Source organism: Belonocnema kinseyi, chromosome 10 (assembly GCF_010883055.1).
Source record: "Belonocnema kinseyi isolate 2016_QV_RU_SX_M_011 chromosome 10, B_treatae_v1, whole genome shotgun sequence".
In the NCBI taxonomy this organism is placed as follows: Eukaryota; Metazoa; Arthropoda; class Insecta; order Hymenoptera; family Cynipidae; genus Belonocnema; species Belonocnema kinseyi.
The window spans coordinates 105,350,708-105,373,181 of record NC_046666.1 but is presented as its reverse complement, the minus strand read 5'-3'; the positions used below and the strand labels follow the sequence as shown (position 1 = coordinate 105,373,181).

The 22,474-nt window shown below is 34.5% G+C and overlaps 1 protein-coding gene across 1 annotated transcript in view; it reads left to right on the top strand.

Annotated features, from left to right (window-relative positions):
• Positions 1-12,978, top strand: part of LOC117182276 (33 kDa inner dynein arm light chain, axonemal) — a 508,540-nt gene extending 495,562 nt beyond the window's left edge. The window contains exons 5-6 of the mRNA XM_033375397.1: positions 12,572-12,769; positions 12,850-12,978. Coding sequence (XP_033231288.1) covers positions 12,572-12,769; positions 12,850-12,885 — 234 coding nt within the window. The 3' untranslated portion in view covers positions 12,886-12,978. The remainder of the gene's footprint in view (positions 1-12,571; positions 12,770-12,849) is intronic.
• The last annotated feature ends 9,496 nt before the right edge of the window (positions 12,979-22,474 follow it).

The following is a 22,474-nucleotide window of genomic DNA, read 5'->3' as shown; positions in this document are numbered from 1 at the left end:
TTCATTTTAATGTCATTTTAATCAAATTTGAAGCAAATTTTCACTTTTCGCGATTTTCTGCCTTTTCATCGCCGTATGGTGGGTTGAAATTTTTGTAAAAAAGAATCAAAACATGGTTTTCGATGTATTTTTTCCCGTAGAATTCGATTCTGAAGTCAAAAAAATAAAATTTTTCTTTATTTTTTTTTATTTAAAAAAAACCCCATGAAAAAAACATCAAAAATGAGGTTTTTCGATCAAAACCCCATAAAAAATAGCTGGACCCTACTTTTTTATTGCAAATTCGGATTCAGCGTCAAAAAATACATAAGAATATATACGTCTGGTCAATTGCACAGACACTTTTGTTTTTTTTGTGGACCTGTGTTATTCAATTTAAAAGTCGATGACTTTCAACTAAAAGTTGAAACACTTTGAAAACATTAAATTTTTTTATCAAAGATTTATAATTTTAATTGAAAATTCAACTTTTTGCTTTTAAATGAACTTAAATGTCACAAATTCTACTGCTTTTTGTAGAAAATTCGTATATTCAATTAAAAAATGGACTTTTTCTGTGAAAAATTATTTTTGTTATTTGAAAGTTCATCTTTTCGGTTGAGAATTTAACGATGCATATTGAAAATTCACCTTTTCTTGATTCAGAATGATCTTTTTTGTTAAAAACGTATGTTCTTTACTTAATAATTTAACAGTCTGCTAGAAAATCAAACAATTCGGTTAAAAATTAAACTCTTTTGTCGAAAAATAATATTTTTGGTTAAAAATTAAACTTTTTGCAAATAATTTGTCTTTTCGGCTTTATAATTTAATATTTTTGTTCAAAAATCATGTTTTTTGTTCATAACTTTTCTTTTTTTAATAGAAAATTGATCTTTTCTTGTCGAATTCATATCATTGGTTGACAATTCAACGGCTTTGTTGCAAATTAATTTTTATTTCGTTAAAAATGATTTTTTTTTGTTAAAAATGATTTTCTTCTTTGTTAAAAATGATCTTTTTTGTTGACATTAATTTTTTTGTCTGGAAATTTAATTATTCCATGTTTGATTAAGTCATTATACTGTATATTGGGTATGTTTAAAAGTAATCTTTTTTGATAGACAATTTATCCTCTTGTTTAAAAATTCATATTTTTGGGTAGAAAATTTATCTTTTTTTATGAAAATTAATCTTTTTGGTTGAAAATTTAAATGTTTAATAGAAAATTGATACATTCAATTAAAAATTGGTCTTTTTTTGTGAAAAATTATTTTTGTTATTTGAAAGTTCATCTTTTTGGTTGAGAAGTTAACGATGCATATTGAAAATTCACCTTTTCTTGATTCAGAATTATCTTTTTTGTTAAAAATTTATGTTCTTTACTTGAAAATTTAACAGTTTGGTAGAAAATAAAATTATTCGGTTAAAAATTCAACTTTTTTGTCGAAAAATAATAATGTTATAATGTTATAATGTTATAATGTTTTTAATTTTTTGTTGTTGTTGTTAAAAATGTTTTTTTTTTTTGTTAAAAATATTCTTTTCTTGTCAATTATTTTTGTTGTCTACAAATGTAATTATTCCAAATTTATCTTTTTCATGAAAATTGAACTTTTTGTTTGAAAATTCAACTATTTAATAGAAAATTCATATGTTGAATGAAAAAAATTATTTTTTTTGTTTGTTTAAAGTTCACGTTTTGGTTTTTTAACATTCGACTTCTTAGCTTAAAAACTTCACTGTCAAAAATCTAATTCATTTTGGAAATTTATTTATTTTTTTAAGTTGTCTTTTTCAGTGCAGAAAAGTTTTAGGGGTTACAGATACCAGAATGAAATGATTAGAATTAGTATCAATTGGTAAAATTAATTGTAATCTTAAGTTGTTTCATATGACGCATGCCAAGAGTAAGAAATTTTAATATTGTAAATTGTTATATATACTTACTACCACGATGCACTACTGCATTTTGCTTCTCGCTTTCAAGTCATCATTGCGCATGCGATGATATATTCATCTCTCTAAAGACTTCGACAATATTTGGAGTTAAGGGCATGCTCTTCGTGACCACGTCACCAAACTAGTCCCCGGATATGAGCATTTTTTTGGTGTTCACTGTGTCCACACGGATTGAGATATCGTGTTTAAAATTTGACAGATTAAATAAAAAGCACTAAAGAACGTTTGTATACATCAATGTGTTTATAATTTTAAAGAAAGTTTATTTATAAATCGATGAAAAAGGATATTACCATTCGAGTTATAGCACTATGCAGATAATTTTTGGTTTGATGCATTTCGGATTTTTTGGTTCGCGTATATTGAACACTGATACCAGTTTTGGACTAATTCGTCTAAACCTTAAAAAATCTTAATGTAAGCAATCAAATTTGCACATTCCTTGCAAATCAACAAATAAGTATCTGCATACACGTAACCTATAATTATTTTTGGAGCATTTTTAGCGATTTCTAGCGGAGAGAAAAAGAAACTTTGACCGTCGATAAAGTCGAGATCACGTGACTAAGTTCATTCATAAAATTTTTGTATGGAGTATGAAATGATTTTCATTATTTTCGGTCCTCACTACGTCCAAACGGATTGAGATATCGTGTTCAGGATTTAGGTAGTTATATCGAAAGCACTAAGGAACGTTTGTATATATCAAAATGTTCATAATTACAAAGAAAGTTTTCGAGTAAAATACTACAGGAATTAGGAAATAAACTTTTAACGTTGATTTAAAAAAATTCTCGATTTAAAAAAAAAGAGAAACATCTTAGAATGTCATACTCGAAAATTCGTCCAAGTCTCATCTTGAGAAATGTGCATCTTCAGAAAATAATGAAAATTTTCTAATGGTTATATATTCTTGTAGATGTTTTGTACTGGTATGAAACAATTCCAAGAATAAAAATAAAATTTCGCCCCGGGTCGAAAGACAAGGCGAGTCCGACGCTGAGTCCCGCTGGTTGGTTCACTGTCAACAATAGTTATCAGCTGATCGATTCTACGTCAAGAATTATGGAAGTTGGTTGGAGAACTCCGACGAGTAAATTTTAGCACATTGCTGGTGTTGCTATTTCCCATTTGAAATTTATCTTTTATTTTTAGGACCAAAAAAATGAAAATCATTTTACACCGAAATTTCATGAACGAACTTAGTCACTTGATCTTGACTTTATCGACGTTCAAAGTTTCTTTTTTTCTCCGCTAGAAATCGCTAAAAATGCCAAAAAATAATGATAGGTTACGTGTGTGCAGATACTTATTTGTTAATTTGCAACGAAGGTGCAAATTTTATTGCTTGTTTTAATTTTTTTCAAGGTTTAGATGATTTAGTATAAAATTGGTGTCATTGCTCAATATGAGCGAATAAAAAAATCTAAAATAAATCAAACCAAAAATGATCTGCAAAGTGCTATAACTCGAATGGTAATATCCTATTCCATCAATTTATAAATAAACTTTCTTTAAAAGGATATTACCATTCGAGTTATAGCACTTTGCAGATCATTTTTGGTTTGATGCATTTTAGATTTTTTTATTCGCTCATATTGAGCACTCACACCAATTTTATAATAAATCGTCTAAACCTTGAGAAAAATTATTATAAGCAATAAAATTTGCACCTTCGTTGCAAATTAACAAATAAGTATCTGCACGCACGTAACCTATCATTATTTTTTGGGCATTTTTAGCGATTTCTAGCGAAGAAAAAAAGAAACTTTGAACGTCGATAAAGTCGAGAGATCAAGTGACTAAGTTCGTTCATAAAACTGACTGGCAGCTCATGAGTGGTGCCAAACTTGACTGGCAGGCTATCAAACATATAAAAAAATGACAGGATGACAATTAAAACCTTTATTTTAGTACTCTTGAAACCCATTGGGGATGTTATTTTAGGTACGCAGAACTAAAAAAAAAATGACTAGCAGCTCCTGAGTGGTGCCAAACTTGACTGGCATGCTGTCAAATGTATATAAAATGTGACAGGATGACAATTAGAACCTTCATTTTAGTACTCTTGAAACCCATTAGGGATGATTGTTTAAGCGCAAATAGCTAACAAGAAGTTTGACTGGAAACTCCCATGTGGTGGGAAAGTTGACTGGCAGGCTGTCAAACATGCCAAAAATTCAAATGAAGGAACGTCATTATAGTACTCTTAAAACCCATCAGGAATGATTGTTTGGATGCTAAGACCTATCAAAAACTTTGAGTGGCAGCTTCTCAGTGGTGCCAAAGTTGACTGCCAGACTGTCAAACATGCCAAAAATTAAAGTGAAGAAACATCATTTTAGTACTCTTGAAACCCATTGTTGTGAGCTGTGAATTCACATAAAAAGTGAGATTTTTGTAGTTTTTTTATATACATATTAGTTTTAGAGAAGTATTCTATAGACGAAAATTTTAGTTGATGAAAAGGAATAAATTTTCATTCGTTTTTCGATTAAAACTTCAGTCAACTTTGACACTACTCAGGAACTACCAGTCAAATTCTTTGTTAGTTATTTGCCGCAAAACAATCATCCTCAATGTGTTTCAAGAGTACTAAAATGACGTTTTTTCACTCGATTTTTGACATGTTTGACAGCCTGCCAGTCAACTTTGGCACCACTCAGGAGCTGCCAGTCAAACTTGTTGTTAGTTGTTTGCACCTAAAAAATCATCCCCAATGGGTTTCAAGAGTACTAAACTGAAGTTTCTAATTGTCATCCTGTCATTTTTTTATATGTTTGTCAGCCTGCCAGTCAAGTTTGGCACTCCTCAGCAGCTGCCAGTCAAAATTTTTGTTAGTCCGTTGCACATCAAAAATCATCCTCAATGGGTTTCAAGTATACTAAAATGACGTTTTTTCGAATTTTTGACATGTTTGACAGCATGTCAGTCAACTTTGGCACCACTCAGGAGCTGTCAGTTAAACTTCTTTTTAGTTTCCCTGGCGGACAGAAGGAACCGAATTGAGCCTCTACTATGTATCCGTAAAGACGCATAACGCCTGTTGACTGCTAGACTTCAAAAGCATCACCTGTAAGTAGGAGTCAACAGGCGTTATAAATCTTATATATTTTTTTAACTTTGTACCGCAGCAAAAAAATTATTGCGATTAATCCGTGAGTTTCCACTAGAAAATTTAACGTAGAATCCGAATTTCAACAGTTTAAAAGTTGATCTTGCTGTTTTTTTTTAGTTTTTGAAAAAGGAACCGAATGGGGACCCAATGGGGTCTTTACAAGTACTTTATAGAGGCTCAATTCGGTTCCTTCGGTCTGCCAGGATTTTACCATTCAAGCAATCATTGCCCGTGGGCCGCAACTCGGCTGCACGGAATAGGTCTATCATCTAATGGTCCTATTGTATTCGTCACATTCCGGGCGGGCAGACTTATTCACAGTACCTGGCCGCAACCAAACCGTCTCCCTTTTTAGAATTTCCTTCAAATTATTAACACTTTTGTTTAATTTATCTCTTTTCTCATTTTACATGTTTATAATTATAACTTATATAATAATATACTACTTTGAAGTTGAATTTAAAAATGTTGTCTGTTTTGTCGTATTACATTCCATTTACTAGTTACGTTATATTAATTCCAATTTTAAACATCCAAAAGAAAAAGTTATATATCTGAAATAATCGAAACCCGTAGATTCTAAATTTATAACTTTCTAGCAGATAATTTTAAAATTTTATAAATTTGAATTTTCGATTTTTAATGCCTTTCCGCTGGTCTACTGGGTAGCCTAGTCGCAGAAGTATTGGGTCACGAACCAGTGCGGTTTCTTTGCTTTTTCAGTGCGTTTTCATCGACAGGGGAAAGTCTTCCTTAGTGATATCACTGAAACGATCTACGGTATATTGAACCTTCACTCGCCTGCGTCGCAAATGGTGGACTACCGCCGAAGGAGATTACATAAAAGTACGGTCTGCGAGACCAAGAAAACCAATTTCCCTTGGGCTTCGGCCCAAGCCACATCACCAGAACTTCCTCGCTCCAACCCGGTGCACACGCATTCCGCTCACGGTTATGATTTTACCTGTAAGCTTTCGGGCCCTCTTTATTTTCTTCCTGAATTCTGCTCATGGCACCATTTAGGTGGGCGCACAAGAACTCCGCGCATTTCGATTCGAGTCATCCTCTTCTTCTACTTTGCTACAATGCTCTGCTGACTATATATGAATTTTCCTAGATTCGGCTTTGCACATATACATTTATGAAGAGAATTGTTTTTCAATTTTCAATTCATTTCGATTAACACGCAATTTTTTATGTTATTATTACACAATTAAGCGATTTCCCTTTCGGGGTAGGCGTGACTCACTCGGTGGGGAAAGGAGTAATGTGGGGAAGGGATAGAGAATTTTCAGATTGATCCAGAATTCTCGTGTTATTTATGTAAATAACACGTTCGTCCGCAACACTGTTCCGACCCAGGTTGCTGATCAATCTCTTTAGCAATCACCCCAAGTGAAGATACTCACAAAGTCGTTATGTAAGGTTCCCCACTTGGATCCATTAGTGGCCAAGGTCTTTTGTTTCATGCATCATACACTCTACTGACACTATTTTTATTAACTATTTGCCTCCATACTTTCCTGTCCTGGCATACTTCTCTAGCTTCTTTTATGTCCATGCATTCTTTCATGCACTCTCGTGTTTCTGTGACTTCTTATGTCTCTTCTAACTAGGGTCTCATTCACACATTCTAACCATTCTTTCCGCGGTCTACCTCTGGGCACGTTGCCATTTACTTTACCTTGATACATTTGTTTCGTATTGTTTTTATAGCTTGTAGGAGTCATTCATTGACTCCATAGTCTTTCAGGACTTCCCAAAGCTTACCTCATTCTCCCTTGCCAAAAGCTTTTTGTAGCTCAACAAATGCAGAGAAAAATTTTTTTCAATCGCCTGGGACGTCTCCCATCTCGAAGCATAAATTTATCAATTCGCACAGTCTATGTGGTATGTACTCATGTTGACAAATTCTGTACTTTTGTTTCCTTTCATGCTTTTATAAAGCAATTTCTTGCTTCCTTCAAAGTCGTTTTGTATTGTTATCTCTTCTTCTGCTCTAATTGTATCTTTACGTTCCTTAACTAATCGTTTGAGTATCCTGTTTTCGTGTCAATAATCATTTCTACGTCTATTTCTTTCCTCATTGCTAAGAACTGCGATGTTCAAAGTTCTCGTTTACGCTTCTCTCTTTCCTTTTTGGGTAGCCTGAATTTCATCATTCCACCACGCATCACCAGACATACTTCCTAAAACTGCGGTATCACACACTTGGAACGTACATCTAACAATGATATCCCGTAACATTGTCCAGGCGCCCTCTATATCTTTGTTTTTTATACGGTCCTCCCATGTTGCCCTATCTATGCTTTCGATTATCGTATTTTGGAAATCTATTCGCACATCCGGTTTCTGTAGGTTCTTAATTTTGATTTGCGTTTGTTTTGTTTTCTTGGTTCTCTTTTTTCAACATCCCTGACTGCAAATAAAAACACTCAAAGTGGAATAATTTTTTATTTTATACTTGTAAAATTAAAGCTTAAGATTTGTTATTCAAACGCTCGAAGATTTACGCGTATAAAATATACAGTTCTACCACTTTGTGGTGGAAAATGTCGTATTTTCGGTCAAAAATGCAACTGGTTGAAAGATAATCTTTTTGGTTGAAAATTGAACTGTTTTGTTCAAAATTTGTCTTTTTTCAAAAATAATTTATGATTTGAAATGATTCCTAAAATTTCGAAACATAATATAAAAGATTTCCAAGCAAAATTTTTCAGTCTTGCAAGATTACAACCTACTAGGAACAATTTTAGGAAGTTTAAGGGATACATAGAATTAAACAAAATTGATATTTTTTAATGTTTAGAACCAAAAATTGAAATCTATTTCTGAGATAATTCTCTATTTATTGATAATTGAAGAGTTATTACAGAAAACCACTATAAATATTAGTTGTTTAATGCTGAATGAATTTTATATTGGCTATGTTAAAAGCAGACGTGATTATAACTTAACTGTAATAATAAGAGATTAAAAATTTTTTTGTAATTATGTTTTTAATAATTATACATTTGTTAATGCTAATACCGTATAAATTAAAAATTATGTCTAGGCATGGTTTATCAATTAGAATAATAAAAAAATTGACCAAAAATATAGTTATAAAAATTAACAACTGTCATGTTAACCATATTATTAGCAATTAATATATATAATGTGTAAATACATTGTCTGAATAATTAACTGAAGAGGGACACCATCCTATGCCGAAATGTCTTAAACAATTGTAAACTAGCTTAATTAATCTAGCTTATTACTGTTATAGAACAAAGTAATAAGAGGGAAGAGGGAAGAGGGAGAGTAAGTATAGAGTCATTCGTTGTCATTGCTCTCTTTATAGACTATACTGTATATAGACATGCCTTATATAAATAAACATGAACTTTATAATTTGAATTTATAAATAAAATATAAAAATTTTGTTTAAAAATAAATGAGCTATTTTCAATTTAAACACCAGCTAACTTCACTTCATTGATTGCTGGGGAAAAACAATGTACGAAATGGATGGGATTCGGGCAATTTTTGCCCTATTTTGCTAATATCTTTGTAAAAACTCATTTTTCCCATATAAGTGTATTAGAAAAATAGTTTTAATTTGTTAAGAACTATTCAATGACCCAATAAAATGATGATAATTATTATTAATTACAAAGATATTACAAAAATAAAGTTTTGCTCCATACATTTGGTCCTTTGTTTTCCCCTTAGATTTCACCGAAGTAAAGTTAGCTGATGGTTGAAGTGAAAACACCTAAGTACCCCGCACACATCTATGAAAAATATGGTCCCGGTCAAATTGGCTGAAACAGTAGTATAATGTTGTTTATAATATCCTGATCAAATAAAGTCCTTAGACACTGGGTCCGAAGACTGTTTGGCACTACGTTCAGCCCTGTTGCAAGTACCTATATCGGACACTAGTAGGATTCTATATAAGGATCCTATAAGTGACCTATATAGGATCCTATGTAGGATCACCTAAATAGGTCAGTATAGGAGCCACCTATAGGAAATGAAACAGCTTCCTGCATAGGACACTATATAGAATCCTATTAGTGACCTATATAGGACAGATGATAAACCGGAAGTGTTGCGCAATAGTTTCTTATAGCAGATACAGCTGCGCAGTAGTTATTTTTGAATATGCGATTGCCTAGTAGTAGGAACCTGTATAGGTTCTTATGTGGATTCTAACCTAGGAAGACGGACCCTATACTCTTACCATAGAATCATTTAGGATTCTATAAAGGATCCTATGCAGGAAGCTGTTTCATTTCCTATAGGTAGCACCTATACTTACCTATATAGGTAACCCTATATAGGATCCTGTATAAGTCACTTATAGGATGCTTATATAGAATCCTATTAGGGACCTTTACAGTCACCTATATAGGTATTTGCAGTAGGGAGGGATTGTGCCGAACTCTGTTCCTTTTATATTTTGTAGTTTAGGACCCCCCAAACAATAATATGCATGCCTGCATGTCGAGAAAAGGATACTTTTTTGTGGGTGCTGTACCAAAATTAACGTTGGAAGCATATTCGAGGAGTTCTGCGGACCCTCTAGGACTGTTTCTCACCACGCACAGGGATCATGCCGAACTCATTGTCCCTTGGATATTTTTTAGTTTAGGATCCCCTGAACAATAATATCCATGTCTAAAGGTCGACGAAAGGATACTTTTCCGTCGTTGTTGCACCGTATGTTGCTTTTCATGCAGATGAGAAGAGTTACAGCGACTACAGAGGACTTTTTGGCACTACGCTCAGGGATCAAGCCGAACTCTCTGTCCCTGAGATATTTTGTAGCTTAGGACCCTCCGAACAATAATATCCATGTCTAAAGGTCGACGAAAGGATACTTTTCCGTTGGTGTTGCATCGTATGTCGCTTTTGATGCAGATAAGAATAGTTACACTGACCCTTAAGGGCTGTTTGGCACCACGCTCAGGGATGCCGATGGTACCCTACTACGGTTCACGTGCACAGATGGGAGACTCCCCAACTGTTATTCATGGGCCCTACTTTTCTGACTCTCGAAATAACGATGCTGTCATGCTTACTAATGAATTCGAAGTCGAAGTTAATGGGCTGCGAGAATGGTTTGAAAACGATGACATTATCATTGTGGACCGTGGTTATCGTGATCCCTGGCGGACCGAAGGAACAGAACGTAACTTCAAGCGTATCCATAATAGCTCAAGCAGTATGTTGCACGCGAAGTTTAAAAATAAAATTCTCTATCACTTGCGACTCACCGTTGTTGTCTGAGGTTTCCACTGCGTGGCGCTAGCATCCAGACAAAATTCTTAAAGTTACCGACGGAACGCTTATGAACAACTACTAAAAGAAGATGCACTTGAAGGCGCCTTCGGCCCATGTAAATAACAAGTATTTTATTTTTTAAAGTTTTTAACGCTGCAAGAAAAAGTATTGCGATTACTCCATGAGTTTCTAATGCAAATTTTAACGTAGAATCCGAATTTTAACAATTTAAAAGTTGACTTCGCTTTTTTTTTTAGTTTTTAAAGAGGAACCGAATGGCTACCCTATGGGGTCTTTCGGGTACTTTGTAGAGGTTCCATTCGGTTCGCCAGGGATGCCCTACTGCTTTTTTTAAATCTTGATATTAACCATAAAATAGCACCTCTGTTACTTCGTGGAAAAAGACAATTTGATATAGAAAAAGCAAATGGCTCAATATTGACCACTAACACAAGGTGGATCGTAGAGGCACGAAATGGCCACATAAAATCTGTTTTTAAGTTCTTCGGAAATCTCATCAACATGAACCACGCTATTAACAATCAGCGATTTTTACCGAATTGCTGGGGCGATCCTCAACAAGTATCGTCCTTACATGCATATGACTGAAGCGACCGTAGATTTAGTCCGATCAATGTTACGAAAATCACGTGAACCCAACGTCGTCTGGGCCAGAGTTAGAATTGACAACCTGCATACATTGAATGCCAGATGGATTTATCCTAATGAATACCAAGTACCTCATTTTCCTAGGCTGGATACTAATCCTCTGCAGGAACTGATGGTAGGAATTTATCAGTTGAATCTAGCAGGAGCTTACATCCAAGATAAGCTTGACAGGGAGCGAATGGAAGATTTGGAATATTGCTATTATTAACCTGATCATTCTTCAATTTTGCCTTAACTGGCTGGATAATACTCCGGTATTGCCTTCATTGGGAGGATCGTGCACTGATATCGTGATGATATTGGCTTAATTACCCGGATTGCTTTCCTTAATTGGATGGACAAAGAGTTGGGCATGACATAAATATTATCAATCAGGAGGCCCTAAGCCTAACATTAAGACATAGATATTATTTTTGGGGGGATTCCAAGCTATAAAATATCAAAGGGACAGAGAGTTCGGCATGATCCCTGAGCGTGGTGCCAAACAGTACTCTGTGGTCGCTATAACTCTTCTCATCTGCATGAAACGGGACATACGATGCAACACCGATGGAAAAGTATCCTTTTCTCGACCTTTAGACATGGATATTATTGTTCGGGGGGTCCCGAACTACAAAATATTAAAGGGACAGAGAGTTCGAAATGATCCCTGAGCGTGGTGCCAAACAGTTCCAGAGGGTCCATGGAACTCCTCGAGTGTGCATGAAACGGTAACTTTGGTACAACACCCACGAAAAAGTATCCTTTTCTCGACATTCAGGCGTGGATATTATTTTTTGAGGGGGGGGGGGCAAACTACAAAATATAAAAGGAACAGAGTTCGACATGATCCCTGAGCGTAGTACCAAACAGTCTTCGGGGGTCCATGGAACTCCTCTCGCGCCAATGAAAAGTAACATTTGGTCCCTCCTATCTCGAAATCTGGATTTTTTTGGACCCAGTGTCTAAGGACTTTATTTGATCAGGATATTATAAAGTACATTATACTACCCAGTTGGCACAAAATTTGGCGATGTCTTTACGACATCTTTAAGACATCTTTACGACATCCTATGTCCATGTCATTAAGGTGTCTTTACGATATCGTAAATAAGTCGTATTATCTGACGATGTCTTTACGATATCGCAAAGACACCGAAATGACATGGACATAGGATGTCTTAAAGTTATCGTAAAGATGTCGTAAAGACGTCGCCAAACGTTGTGCCCACTGGGTTACAGTTTCAGCCAATTTTACCAGGACCATATTTTCCATAGATGTGTGCGGGGTCCTTTGTTGTTACAGAATTATTTTAAAATCTAACAAATTTGTGAAACGTAATTCGAAATGTATTCTAATGTTGGGGTCATTTTTACACCGCTTGGGCGGAGTTCGTGCTCACCAAAACTACCTACTTTTAACCCGAGCGGAATTCAGGATTTGTATTCGGAGGGTCATTGACCACGAGCGGACTACGTGTGCGCCCGCTCCAAAAGCCCAGAGGTCTTCAGAACTGGACCAAACATCCCATTTGGTCACATTTTAAAATATTTTAACTCTAGACATTTTTTTGTACTTACCGTTATTGCTAGGCTGAACAAGGAAAAGAGGATTTAATAACTGCTGCTGTGGAATTACGCGAGCAAAAAATGGAATTAGAAAAAACAGTAGCTGAGCTACGACAAAAATTAGAACAAACAGAAAGGAGAGCAGCAGAGTTACGAGAAGCTGAAGAAAAGAAACATATGGAAGAGATTCGGTTCTTGAAAAAAACAAATCAACAATTAAAGGTAAGTCATCGATAATCTTCTTCATTTTCATTTCTAACTAAAGTCCTAGATTCTTATATACAAATTAATCTTTTTTTTAGACTCAACTGGAAGGAATCATAGCACCAAAAAAGTAAAATAAATTAGAAACTACACAAAGGTTTGAAGAAAATTATTTTACATACCACTAAGTTATTAAATATCAACTAAATTCACCCTTTATTTTATAAGAATGGAAAGAAATATTTAAATCTGATACGATAAATACAATCATGTCCCTATTTTAGCATTTTGTGAATGTAATATTAAAAAATAGCCATTTTTCAAAATATAATTATGTTTATGCGTACAACACCTCAGATTAAAAAATATACATCGCGATACAAACGCTTATTAATAGAATAAATTCGCTTGTAATAAATATATACTTTTGATCTAAATGATTAAATATAACTTTCAATATACTCAACATTTCTAAAATCGTTCTTATTATTATGCATCCGCCACTTTAACAAAGTTACAATATCGTACAGTCTTATTTTAAAGCAGTTTAAGTTTAAAACATCGTTTATTACTTACCATATTCATTAATTTCAAAAAGCACAAGGAGCTTAGAAACAACTCTATCTCAACATAAGATCCTTTCACTTAAGTGCATTTTATTATCCCAATTTAAAATTATGCTTATTAAAAGAATCAAAGTATAATAATTATTTTAAAGTATGATCTGTAAATGAATTGTATAAAAATATTAGGGGAAAGCTATGCTACTGTAGGTTATAGACTTAACTATCCATTTAATTATCTCTGTTCAAAAACTCTATGTTGAATGGGCCACCGCTTCTGGTAGAAAAACTATGAATGAAAACATACTTCTTTATGCATAATTAAAGACTATCATACATATTCAATTCCAAACAAAACCATTTAAAAGATTACCTAGGAAAAAACAACCGATAAAAATTGAGTCGGTTTGAATTGCGTATCTGTCATTTGCAGATTGAAAGAATGAAAATTCAATGGGTTGGCCATATTTTTAATCGGTCACCTGAGGACGGTGCTTTAAATCTGCATTCCATATTCATTAAAATGCTCAGTGAATAGCGTTGAATGCGACTGACTCACCTGAGAGAATTAATATGGGCATTCTACGATTCATTAATGTGCACATCAATGGGTTGAGATTCAATTTGAAATGGAGTTCTTAAAAGATCACGACGAATAGTAAAAATACGATGTAAACACATCAATTTTCAGTAAGAGTGAATCTGCCAATTGTATGTCATCTCAGGTTATGTTTAATTGAGTAGAACATGCAGATTAAAATTTTAAAGAATTATTTCTTTCGAATGAGAAGTATGAAGTACAGTAGAACTCGTATCGGGACGGGGCGGGTCTCCACATTCGATCAGGCAGGTCGTAGAAACAAATCTAGCTACACCTCCTGGTAGTGATGTATCTGAAACATACAAGGCCCTAATATTTCAGCGGCCGCTACAAGTCGGTCAATTTCCATACATACAGCACTGACTTTAGTCGAGTGGAGTCTGCTGCGTTTTTACGCGCGTTCGCCTTACCTATCACAGTCCGTGGAGAAGTTTAAGATTGGGGACTACGTCCCTCCGAGGATTTCGATGCGACGAGTCCTGATGCGGCAGGTCCTACTGTAATACATATGATTAGGACAATTCTTTTTTTTTTAATTAAAGAAATTCAAGTTAAATAATGATGTTATATATCATAATTGATGCGACAATTTATTTATAAATTTAATGATTATTTAGCTATAACTCTCTTTTTACAATGGTTTTCAATAGATCATTTTGTGCAAGAATTATAAGATTTATACTGGATTAAGCGTCAGTCACATTAAATTTATTTAGTGCACATGCTAATAGCTGCAGGGAGTCCACGTGTTAGAAACTAACTCTGCAATTCTCTCATATTTATTTGCATCACAAACATCCAAAAGTTTAGAAATTCAATACTTACATTTTTTTAAAAGGTAATTTCTATAAAATAAAACGAGAGTGATAGTTTTTGTTAATTTAAGATTGATATCAGGTAAATATAAAGTTTCATATAACCTACAGATTGTAACTTATTTATTTTTCACTTTCAGCGATAACGAGAATTTATAAACATAAATTAAAAGAACAAATTCAGTTTTTGATATGTAAAATATATAAATAAAATTTTAACATTCTGATGTGGTGTAATGCAAATATGTGGAAAAAGATTTCAACAAAATCAATTAAAACACCTGAAAATAAATAGTATGTAAATAAAAGTAGACTACTTGTATGCCACGATTTTCTAAAAAGTTGCCGATTAGAAAATCCGGTTTCTCATTCGAAACTCACTCTAACCTACGGGCAGGTATCTGGATTTCCAGTGACGGATACGCTATTCAGAAGACCTACGTATTATAATAAGAATATATATATATATATAAGAAATGCGTATTCTTCCCGGTAATAAGCGTTGACTACAGACAAATTAATATTTTCAGATTTCAGCGTAAAAGTGAAGATTATTCTATTCTTTTGAATGCGCGACTTTTCCATCTGAATAAAATGTCATCATAAGAACAGGATATCTCCGAAACTTATTCATTTTTATTTTCATGGTCACGTCCACATAGTCTCTTATTTCCCCAAAGAGAACGTGTTTTCAATATATTTAATTCCCTCTAATTGTACCGACAGGTACACCTCACAGAGATGTCTTGTATTCCGCAAAAGTGTTCATATTTTGAGTTTATTTAATTCATTCTAATCAGTTCACAAAATATGTATAAAAAATTGTTTTAATTCCTTCATGTGGAATATAAGTTTTGAAATAATAATTCTAATCAATTCAAATCTGCCTCTCTAGAGTTAAAAGTATTTTAATTCACATATTTTACATTAATACATTAATACTTTCTTTAACACGTTTAAATAAATTATTAATAAACAAATAAATATAAAATTGAATATTTTCCTAATTTACAAGTTATAAAACGATTTAATAATAAAAAATAGGTTAAATAAATGCTTTGGTTAAATTTTAAAAGTTGATTGAGTGGAATAGGATTTGCAATTTTTCTTTGCCCATTCTGGAGATCGTTCGGGATCAATCGGCCCATTATCTTTGTTGGCGTATGTCCCCATGTGTCCGGCGAGGAAATTAATTTTCGGTTAGTGTTGTGAGCTGACACACGTGTGAATTGTTCAAGCGATGCGTCGCGGTAGACTGATCAAGAGTCGATCGGTTCGTAACTGGTCTTCATCGTTAACGAAAATCATATTGTGTAATTTAGTTTGAAATATCTGAATTTGTGTAAAGCCGCAGTATTCTTTTGAATAAACTTTTAATCATTCTAAAGTCAAACTAAATACACGACCGGAGAAATCATGAACCTCCCCGTCTGCAAAATAAACTATAACAGAATTCAGAGGTGGGATACCGGACGCTATATAAATAAAATTAAATAAAGAGTGACCCTGCACGCGAAATTGTTATTTTTCCTTATTTTTTAACTTAAAGGAAAACGAGGAAAACTACTTTAACGAAAACCGTCTTTTAAAACAAAATGTCGGAAAATCGTGTTCGCGCGTGAATAGTCCAGTAAGAACAAAAACGTGTGATGCCATAATGAAAAGCAGTTCTCTTGCCGGATACGAAAAATTGCTTGGATTATTTTTTTTCTTATTGACAATCTAAATTATACGTAGATTGTATGAAAGTAATGTGAGTGGGATTAATCGGCAAGTGTTTGACAGCGGTCGGCAATGCAGGATGTGAAGTGATAAAATGATTCTCTATATGATTGTCTATAAATCCAATTTAGTGTCGGTAAAATAGAAAATTTGTAAAAAACAAGGATGGATCAGCGGGGAGCACGACGGGGACTTCCTCCCTCATCTGAGTTTCTTAGATGGCCGAATCCAAATTTACCGAACTATAGGGCTGGAGAAGGACAAGGAGGTAGATTACATCTCAACGATCAAATAAACGCACCGAATCAAATGCCAAATCATGAACGACCACCAGATATCTCGCAGCTTATTATATCGATGGCTGCAATGATGAATCAGAACGTACCCAGTGGGCACAAAATTTGGCGAGGTCTTTATGACATCGTTAAGACATCTTTACGACAACTTTAAGACATCCTATGTGCATGTCGTTTCGTTCCTTTGCGATATCGTAAAGACATCGTCAGATCATACGACACCTTAACGACATGGACATAGGATGTCATGAGTTTTCGTGAAGATGTCGTAACGACGTCGTGAAAATGTCGCCAAATGTTTTGCCCACTGGGTAGCTTTACTCCAGAATTTGACACAGAATCAGAGAGCAGGGACATTTCACTACAATCTCTTGCCGGATTTGTCTCACAAAATTGCTGAGTTTACGGGTTTGGAAGGAACCACAGAAGCCAAAGCCTGGTTGAAACAGCTGGAATCGACTGCAAGTTTGCACAATTGGACTGAAGAAGTTGCTTTCGAAACGGCTAGATCGCACTTGAAAAAGGCTGCTAAAAATTGGTATCTCAGTCGTTTGGACACAATAGTTAATTGGGAACAATTTGTTCTTCAATTCAAAGCAACTTTCATGGCTGAAAAATCTCTGACGGAAAGGTGGAAACCGATGGTTGATCGAAGTCAGCGACTAGGTGAAGATATGCGAGAATACTTCTTTGACAAAGTTCGATTGTGCAAGGAATTGGGATTGAATTTTAGTGAGATTAAAACTCAGCTGGCAGTTGGCTTGTGGTCTCGAGAGATAAGCTCCATTATCGTATCTCAAACTCATCTCGATCAGGATGATTTATTGAAAAATATCTTGAGGCTTGAAGAGTTGGAGTCAGCGAGGAAGCAGCGAATTGCTTCGAAACTGGATTCTACAGGATCATCGGGGGATAGGAGAGAAAGATCAACAGCAACAAGTCCATCACTGATGCAGAAAGAAGGCCCGCAGCAAAACTCCAGTGGAAATAGAGACTTTAAGAGTTCCATTTCAAGTATCTAGTGTTTTCGTTGCAACGAAAAAGGTCACCTCACTAAGGAATGTTACGTAAACCCAGAAATTAAATGCTTTAATTTTCACGAAAAGGGGCATTTCGCGAGCAATTGCTCAGAACCGAAACCGTTATCCGATGCTAAGGTAAATACAGTTAAATTAGAGTCTGATATGAGTATTGGGAAGTACGAGAAAAATGTTCTGGTAGGGAATGCGTATTGTAAAGTGTTAATTGATACTGGAAGTTCGGATTGTACAGTTAAGGCTTCTATGGTAATTAGAAAAGGGTTCCGAATGATTCGTATTCCTAGTCACATAATTCGTATTCCACACACACATGTGTATGTGTGTGTATATGGATATACAGGGTGGACACGCTGGGGCTTACATACATGGCAATTTGAATGCTAATCGAATTGCACAATAGCAGGGGAGAAGCCATTTTACAGGGGTATTTTCATATTTCGCGCCTTTAAAGTTGCATTCGGATCGGCCATTCGGCCAAGTCCGTGCATCTTCGGATTAAGTTTTTGAGAGTTTCCATGGTTGCGTTCAAAAGCTCAAGCGGTTATGTTCAGATTCACCTGTTTGCCCTAGTCGCTGTCAGTAAATATAGGCAATGTCAATTTAAAGTTTACGCATGTAATATTTCATTCACTTTATTTAAAACATATCCTGTCTATTCATAACATACCTTTTTTTATGCAGTAAAAATAAGCGTTAAACTCCCACTGGAAGCGCAAAATATTATTACTATTTTATACTATTTGTCACTGAGCAGCTATTCTATAATGGTATAATCAAAGAAAAAAAATTACGTTTACTTCTCAGTTCACATGTCTCACTTCATTATTAATTAAACACTTTTATTATTTGTAATTACTATATAACATACCCTATATTGTTTTGACACTTGTATCCGTTTGAAGTTTCCAACGCAACCATGGAAACTATCATAAACTTGATTCAAAGATGCACGGACTTGACGGAATGGCCAATCCGAATGAAACTTTAAAGGCGCGAAATATGAAAATACCCCTGTATAATGGCTTCTGCCCTGCTGTTATGCAATTCGGGTAGCATTCAACTCGCAATGTATGTAAGCCCCAGCGTGTCCTCCCTGTATGTCTATAGTAAATTAATGAAATACATTGTGTGTTATGCAGTGACCATTCGTGGAACTAATTAAGGAGGCTTGGGCGTTTGGTGTCGTATGAAGTGAGGAGCATCGTGAGGGAGTTTTATATGAAGGCTTATTGCAACTTATCTTTTAGATAATTATACGTATTACAGTCCCATCTAAGTAGAAGAGTAAAAATCGTGAAAAAGTTGCCAAAAAAAAAGGGAACGTAAAGTCTTATTAATTTCACCTAAGCGCCTCGTGTGAACATGACGTCCCTGTCGGTTTCAAACTGGCCCGCGTGCTGTTGTATTTTATCGAAGATTTTCCGAAATGCCTTCAAATATCTGTGGAGTTATGGGAAAATGGAAATTCATGAAGCACAATCAGAAAGATAAAATAGAGAGACTGTGGACAACCACAGCTTGAAAACAACGAAGACGCAGCTGTTCAGAGACTAAGGTTATTTTGCAATTTTACGGCGCATGCGCATCTGCAGTAGCTGTGAGAAACAATTTTTATAGTCTGTAATTTTCTCGTATTTTTCTCTTGATTGAAGTCATCAAGCCCATGCTTTTATGAAACTAATAGATTCCTCGTAATCGAAAGTATGTGCACATATTTGATTTATAGTTTAGTCGATTTTGCTCAGGAGTCCCATAAGACTACGTGTTAAACTGCTACTTTTTTGGTAGCGATTTCTTCGAAAATGATGTCAACCATAGTATTTCTTTCTTCTAAATGAATGTAGTATACTTTATTGAGATAATCTCCAAGTTTCAGAGCCGTTAGTGATTTTTTTAAAAACGTCCAAGCCTTCTTAATTGCCGCCAGATGCATGCTATGGCAAAGATCTAACTTAACCAGAGTGTCTAGCGAAATTCTATTCTATTTACAAATTCCCGAATTTCCCGAATCAAAAAATAACGTTTTCCCCGGTTTTTGTCTGTCACGTGTTTAGCTATTTCAGAAGTGGGACTTTGAGTTAGCGTAGTGCCCAGGCCTCCCTTGTTAACTCTGTGCATTAACAAAAAAAAATCCGACGCGCTATATTGCGTGAAACTAACTCAGAGTCCCTACCCAGGAAACATGAAACGATTGACCGCGTTTTAATCGCATTTCAAGTCGTATGAAATGTGTATCTTAAAGAGGAATGGCAGATTTCTGACGATGGGTTAGAGGTACCAGTGAATTGGAGAAGCAGTTATTTTACGATTCAACCAAAAATATTTCGTTATTGATTAAAAAACGACGAGTAATCGTAATAATACTATTCACAAAAGAAAATTACAGATCGGTAAAAAGAAAAACTTCATTTTTTAAATTTCTAATCACTATAATATCGAATAATTATCGTAGTATAGTATCATAAAACGCAATACTCTGCCTATTTCTTTCACTGCGAAAGAGAGAGACAGCGGCTGCACATATGCCATGCGCAAACCAAAAACGCGTCCATGTTTACATTTTATTACAATCACAAATATTTAATTCAGTGATTTCTATAATTTATTATTATTTATTGAAAAATTTGCTATTTATATAAAATTGCAATTGCACTAACATATATGTGAATTTTATTACAATTTAAATATTATAATAATTAAAATATTTAAATTAATTTGATATTTCATATTACGCAAATCATATTTATAAAATAAGTTTCTTATGATGGACTTTGTTGAATCTTAAAAATTCAATTCATTTGCGTCCCTAACTTATCTGTATTTTCCTATTCAAATTTACTTGCAGCCACTTCCCGCTCACTACAATTGAATAATGAAGAGCGTAATTTGCATTATACAATTCATCGCACTTCATCAGATATCAATTGTATGATGCAGATTCGTTTCTGTAAAAGGGAACCTGCAATTCTCTATTCAGTTTGACATCACTTCAAACTCCATTTCATTGAGAACTTGAAACGATTCATGCTTTTCTTTTGTCAATCGTAAATCACGTATTGAACTTAATTTAGTTTTTTGAGGTTTTGTTCTCCTATTCAGAATATCTTTAAACTATAGAACGAGTACATCTCCGAATGTGGCTTGGCAGATTTAATTAAGTCTAAATAGCTGACCAATTTAAAGAGTCACAAAACAATTGAAATGCAACTTTGTCAATCGGGAGTTTTAAGATACACATTTCAAAGCGCTCCAGTTCAATCTTTTCTTTTTTCCATGGTAGCGCAAAACGGCCTATTAAGTCTATCTTAATATTTCTCAGACATATCTTATAGCGTGCGTTCACTCGATTTTTTGAACCTGCCTCGAACCATGGAAACTCTGTTTAATACTTGGCAGCGGAATACGAAATCCGACTGATAGTATTACGACTCATATGGATTTCTGTGAAAAATTCGAGACTGCAAGACATAGGAGACAACCTGTTTTTTGATAGTAGCCTAAATCATCTAATTTTGATAATACATGAATTAAATTTGTTTGCATAAAGTAGGATGAAAGATTTTTTTCATATTCTTCCTATTCTTTTAGAACATATTGCAAACAAATTTTAATTTCTTAATTTTCTCAATGTTTAAGTAACTTTCGAATTAATGTTAATATTTTTATTTTCTTGAGCTTATTTTAAAGCTAAATAGGAAAAGTCTGAACTTACAAATAAGGCATAAAAATACAAATTTATAAACTCATAAAAGAAGAATTGAAAATAGTTGTACTGTCCTTAATACAAAATCTCTAAACGATATTGCCAATATCAATTGTGACAATACTCGATTTTTATTGCTATATGCGTGAGACACGAGGTGTCAGTGGGTTAGACAGCGTTGGAAAATATTGAAGAAATTCTCACGATTGCTCGTTCTTTGATAACTACAGGCGTGCGACAGAGGCATCCGTGGAGTTAGAGTAGTTAGACAGTAATGGAACGTTACACGTGTTTTCTTGAAGTTAATGATCCCAACGGAGCTGCCTTGATCTGCGCTTGCTTGGATTTGAGTGACGTTCATTGGCTAAATTGCGCGTCTGTACTTGATTTTAAATACGTAAGCGAACTAGAGCCAATGAGCGCCGCACAGTTTAAGCATGCGCAAGTATTTTTGAATCACTGTTGGGAATACTAATAGAATCAAAATCCAAGGTTGATAATTCAAATCAACGCTTCTGCTTTACACTCTTGCTTGTTGTATATGGCTCTGATGTCGAATCTCAGCAAAGTGATGGGAATGATTGGTGAGTGGGGTACTATCGCGAAGCATCAGCTGAGCTGAGCTGTCAAGTACAGCACGGTCAGAGCCAGAGTCATTGGCTTGAGCCTAACAAAAATGCAAGTATAATTCTGGCAAGGTATAATCCTCATGGATGTGCCTCTTGCTTCGAAAAATACATGAGGAGTCTGTTGGTTGTTATTTCATTCTTCGCAAAGTCCTTTTTCTGATTTGCAGAAACAGCTTTAATGTGGACCTTCCACAATTGTTTGATTAATGCCAAATCATGCAATATGGCTTCCCAAATTGATACAATTACTTCAATTTATTATACTGTATATCGCCTGTACTACATTTGGCATTAATTCTTTCAAAATCCCTTTAAATTTGACTTAGCATTAATTTTAACAATAAACTAAGTAAA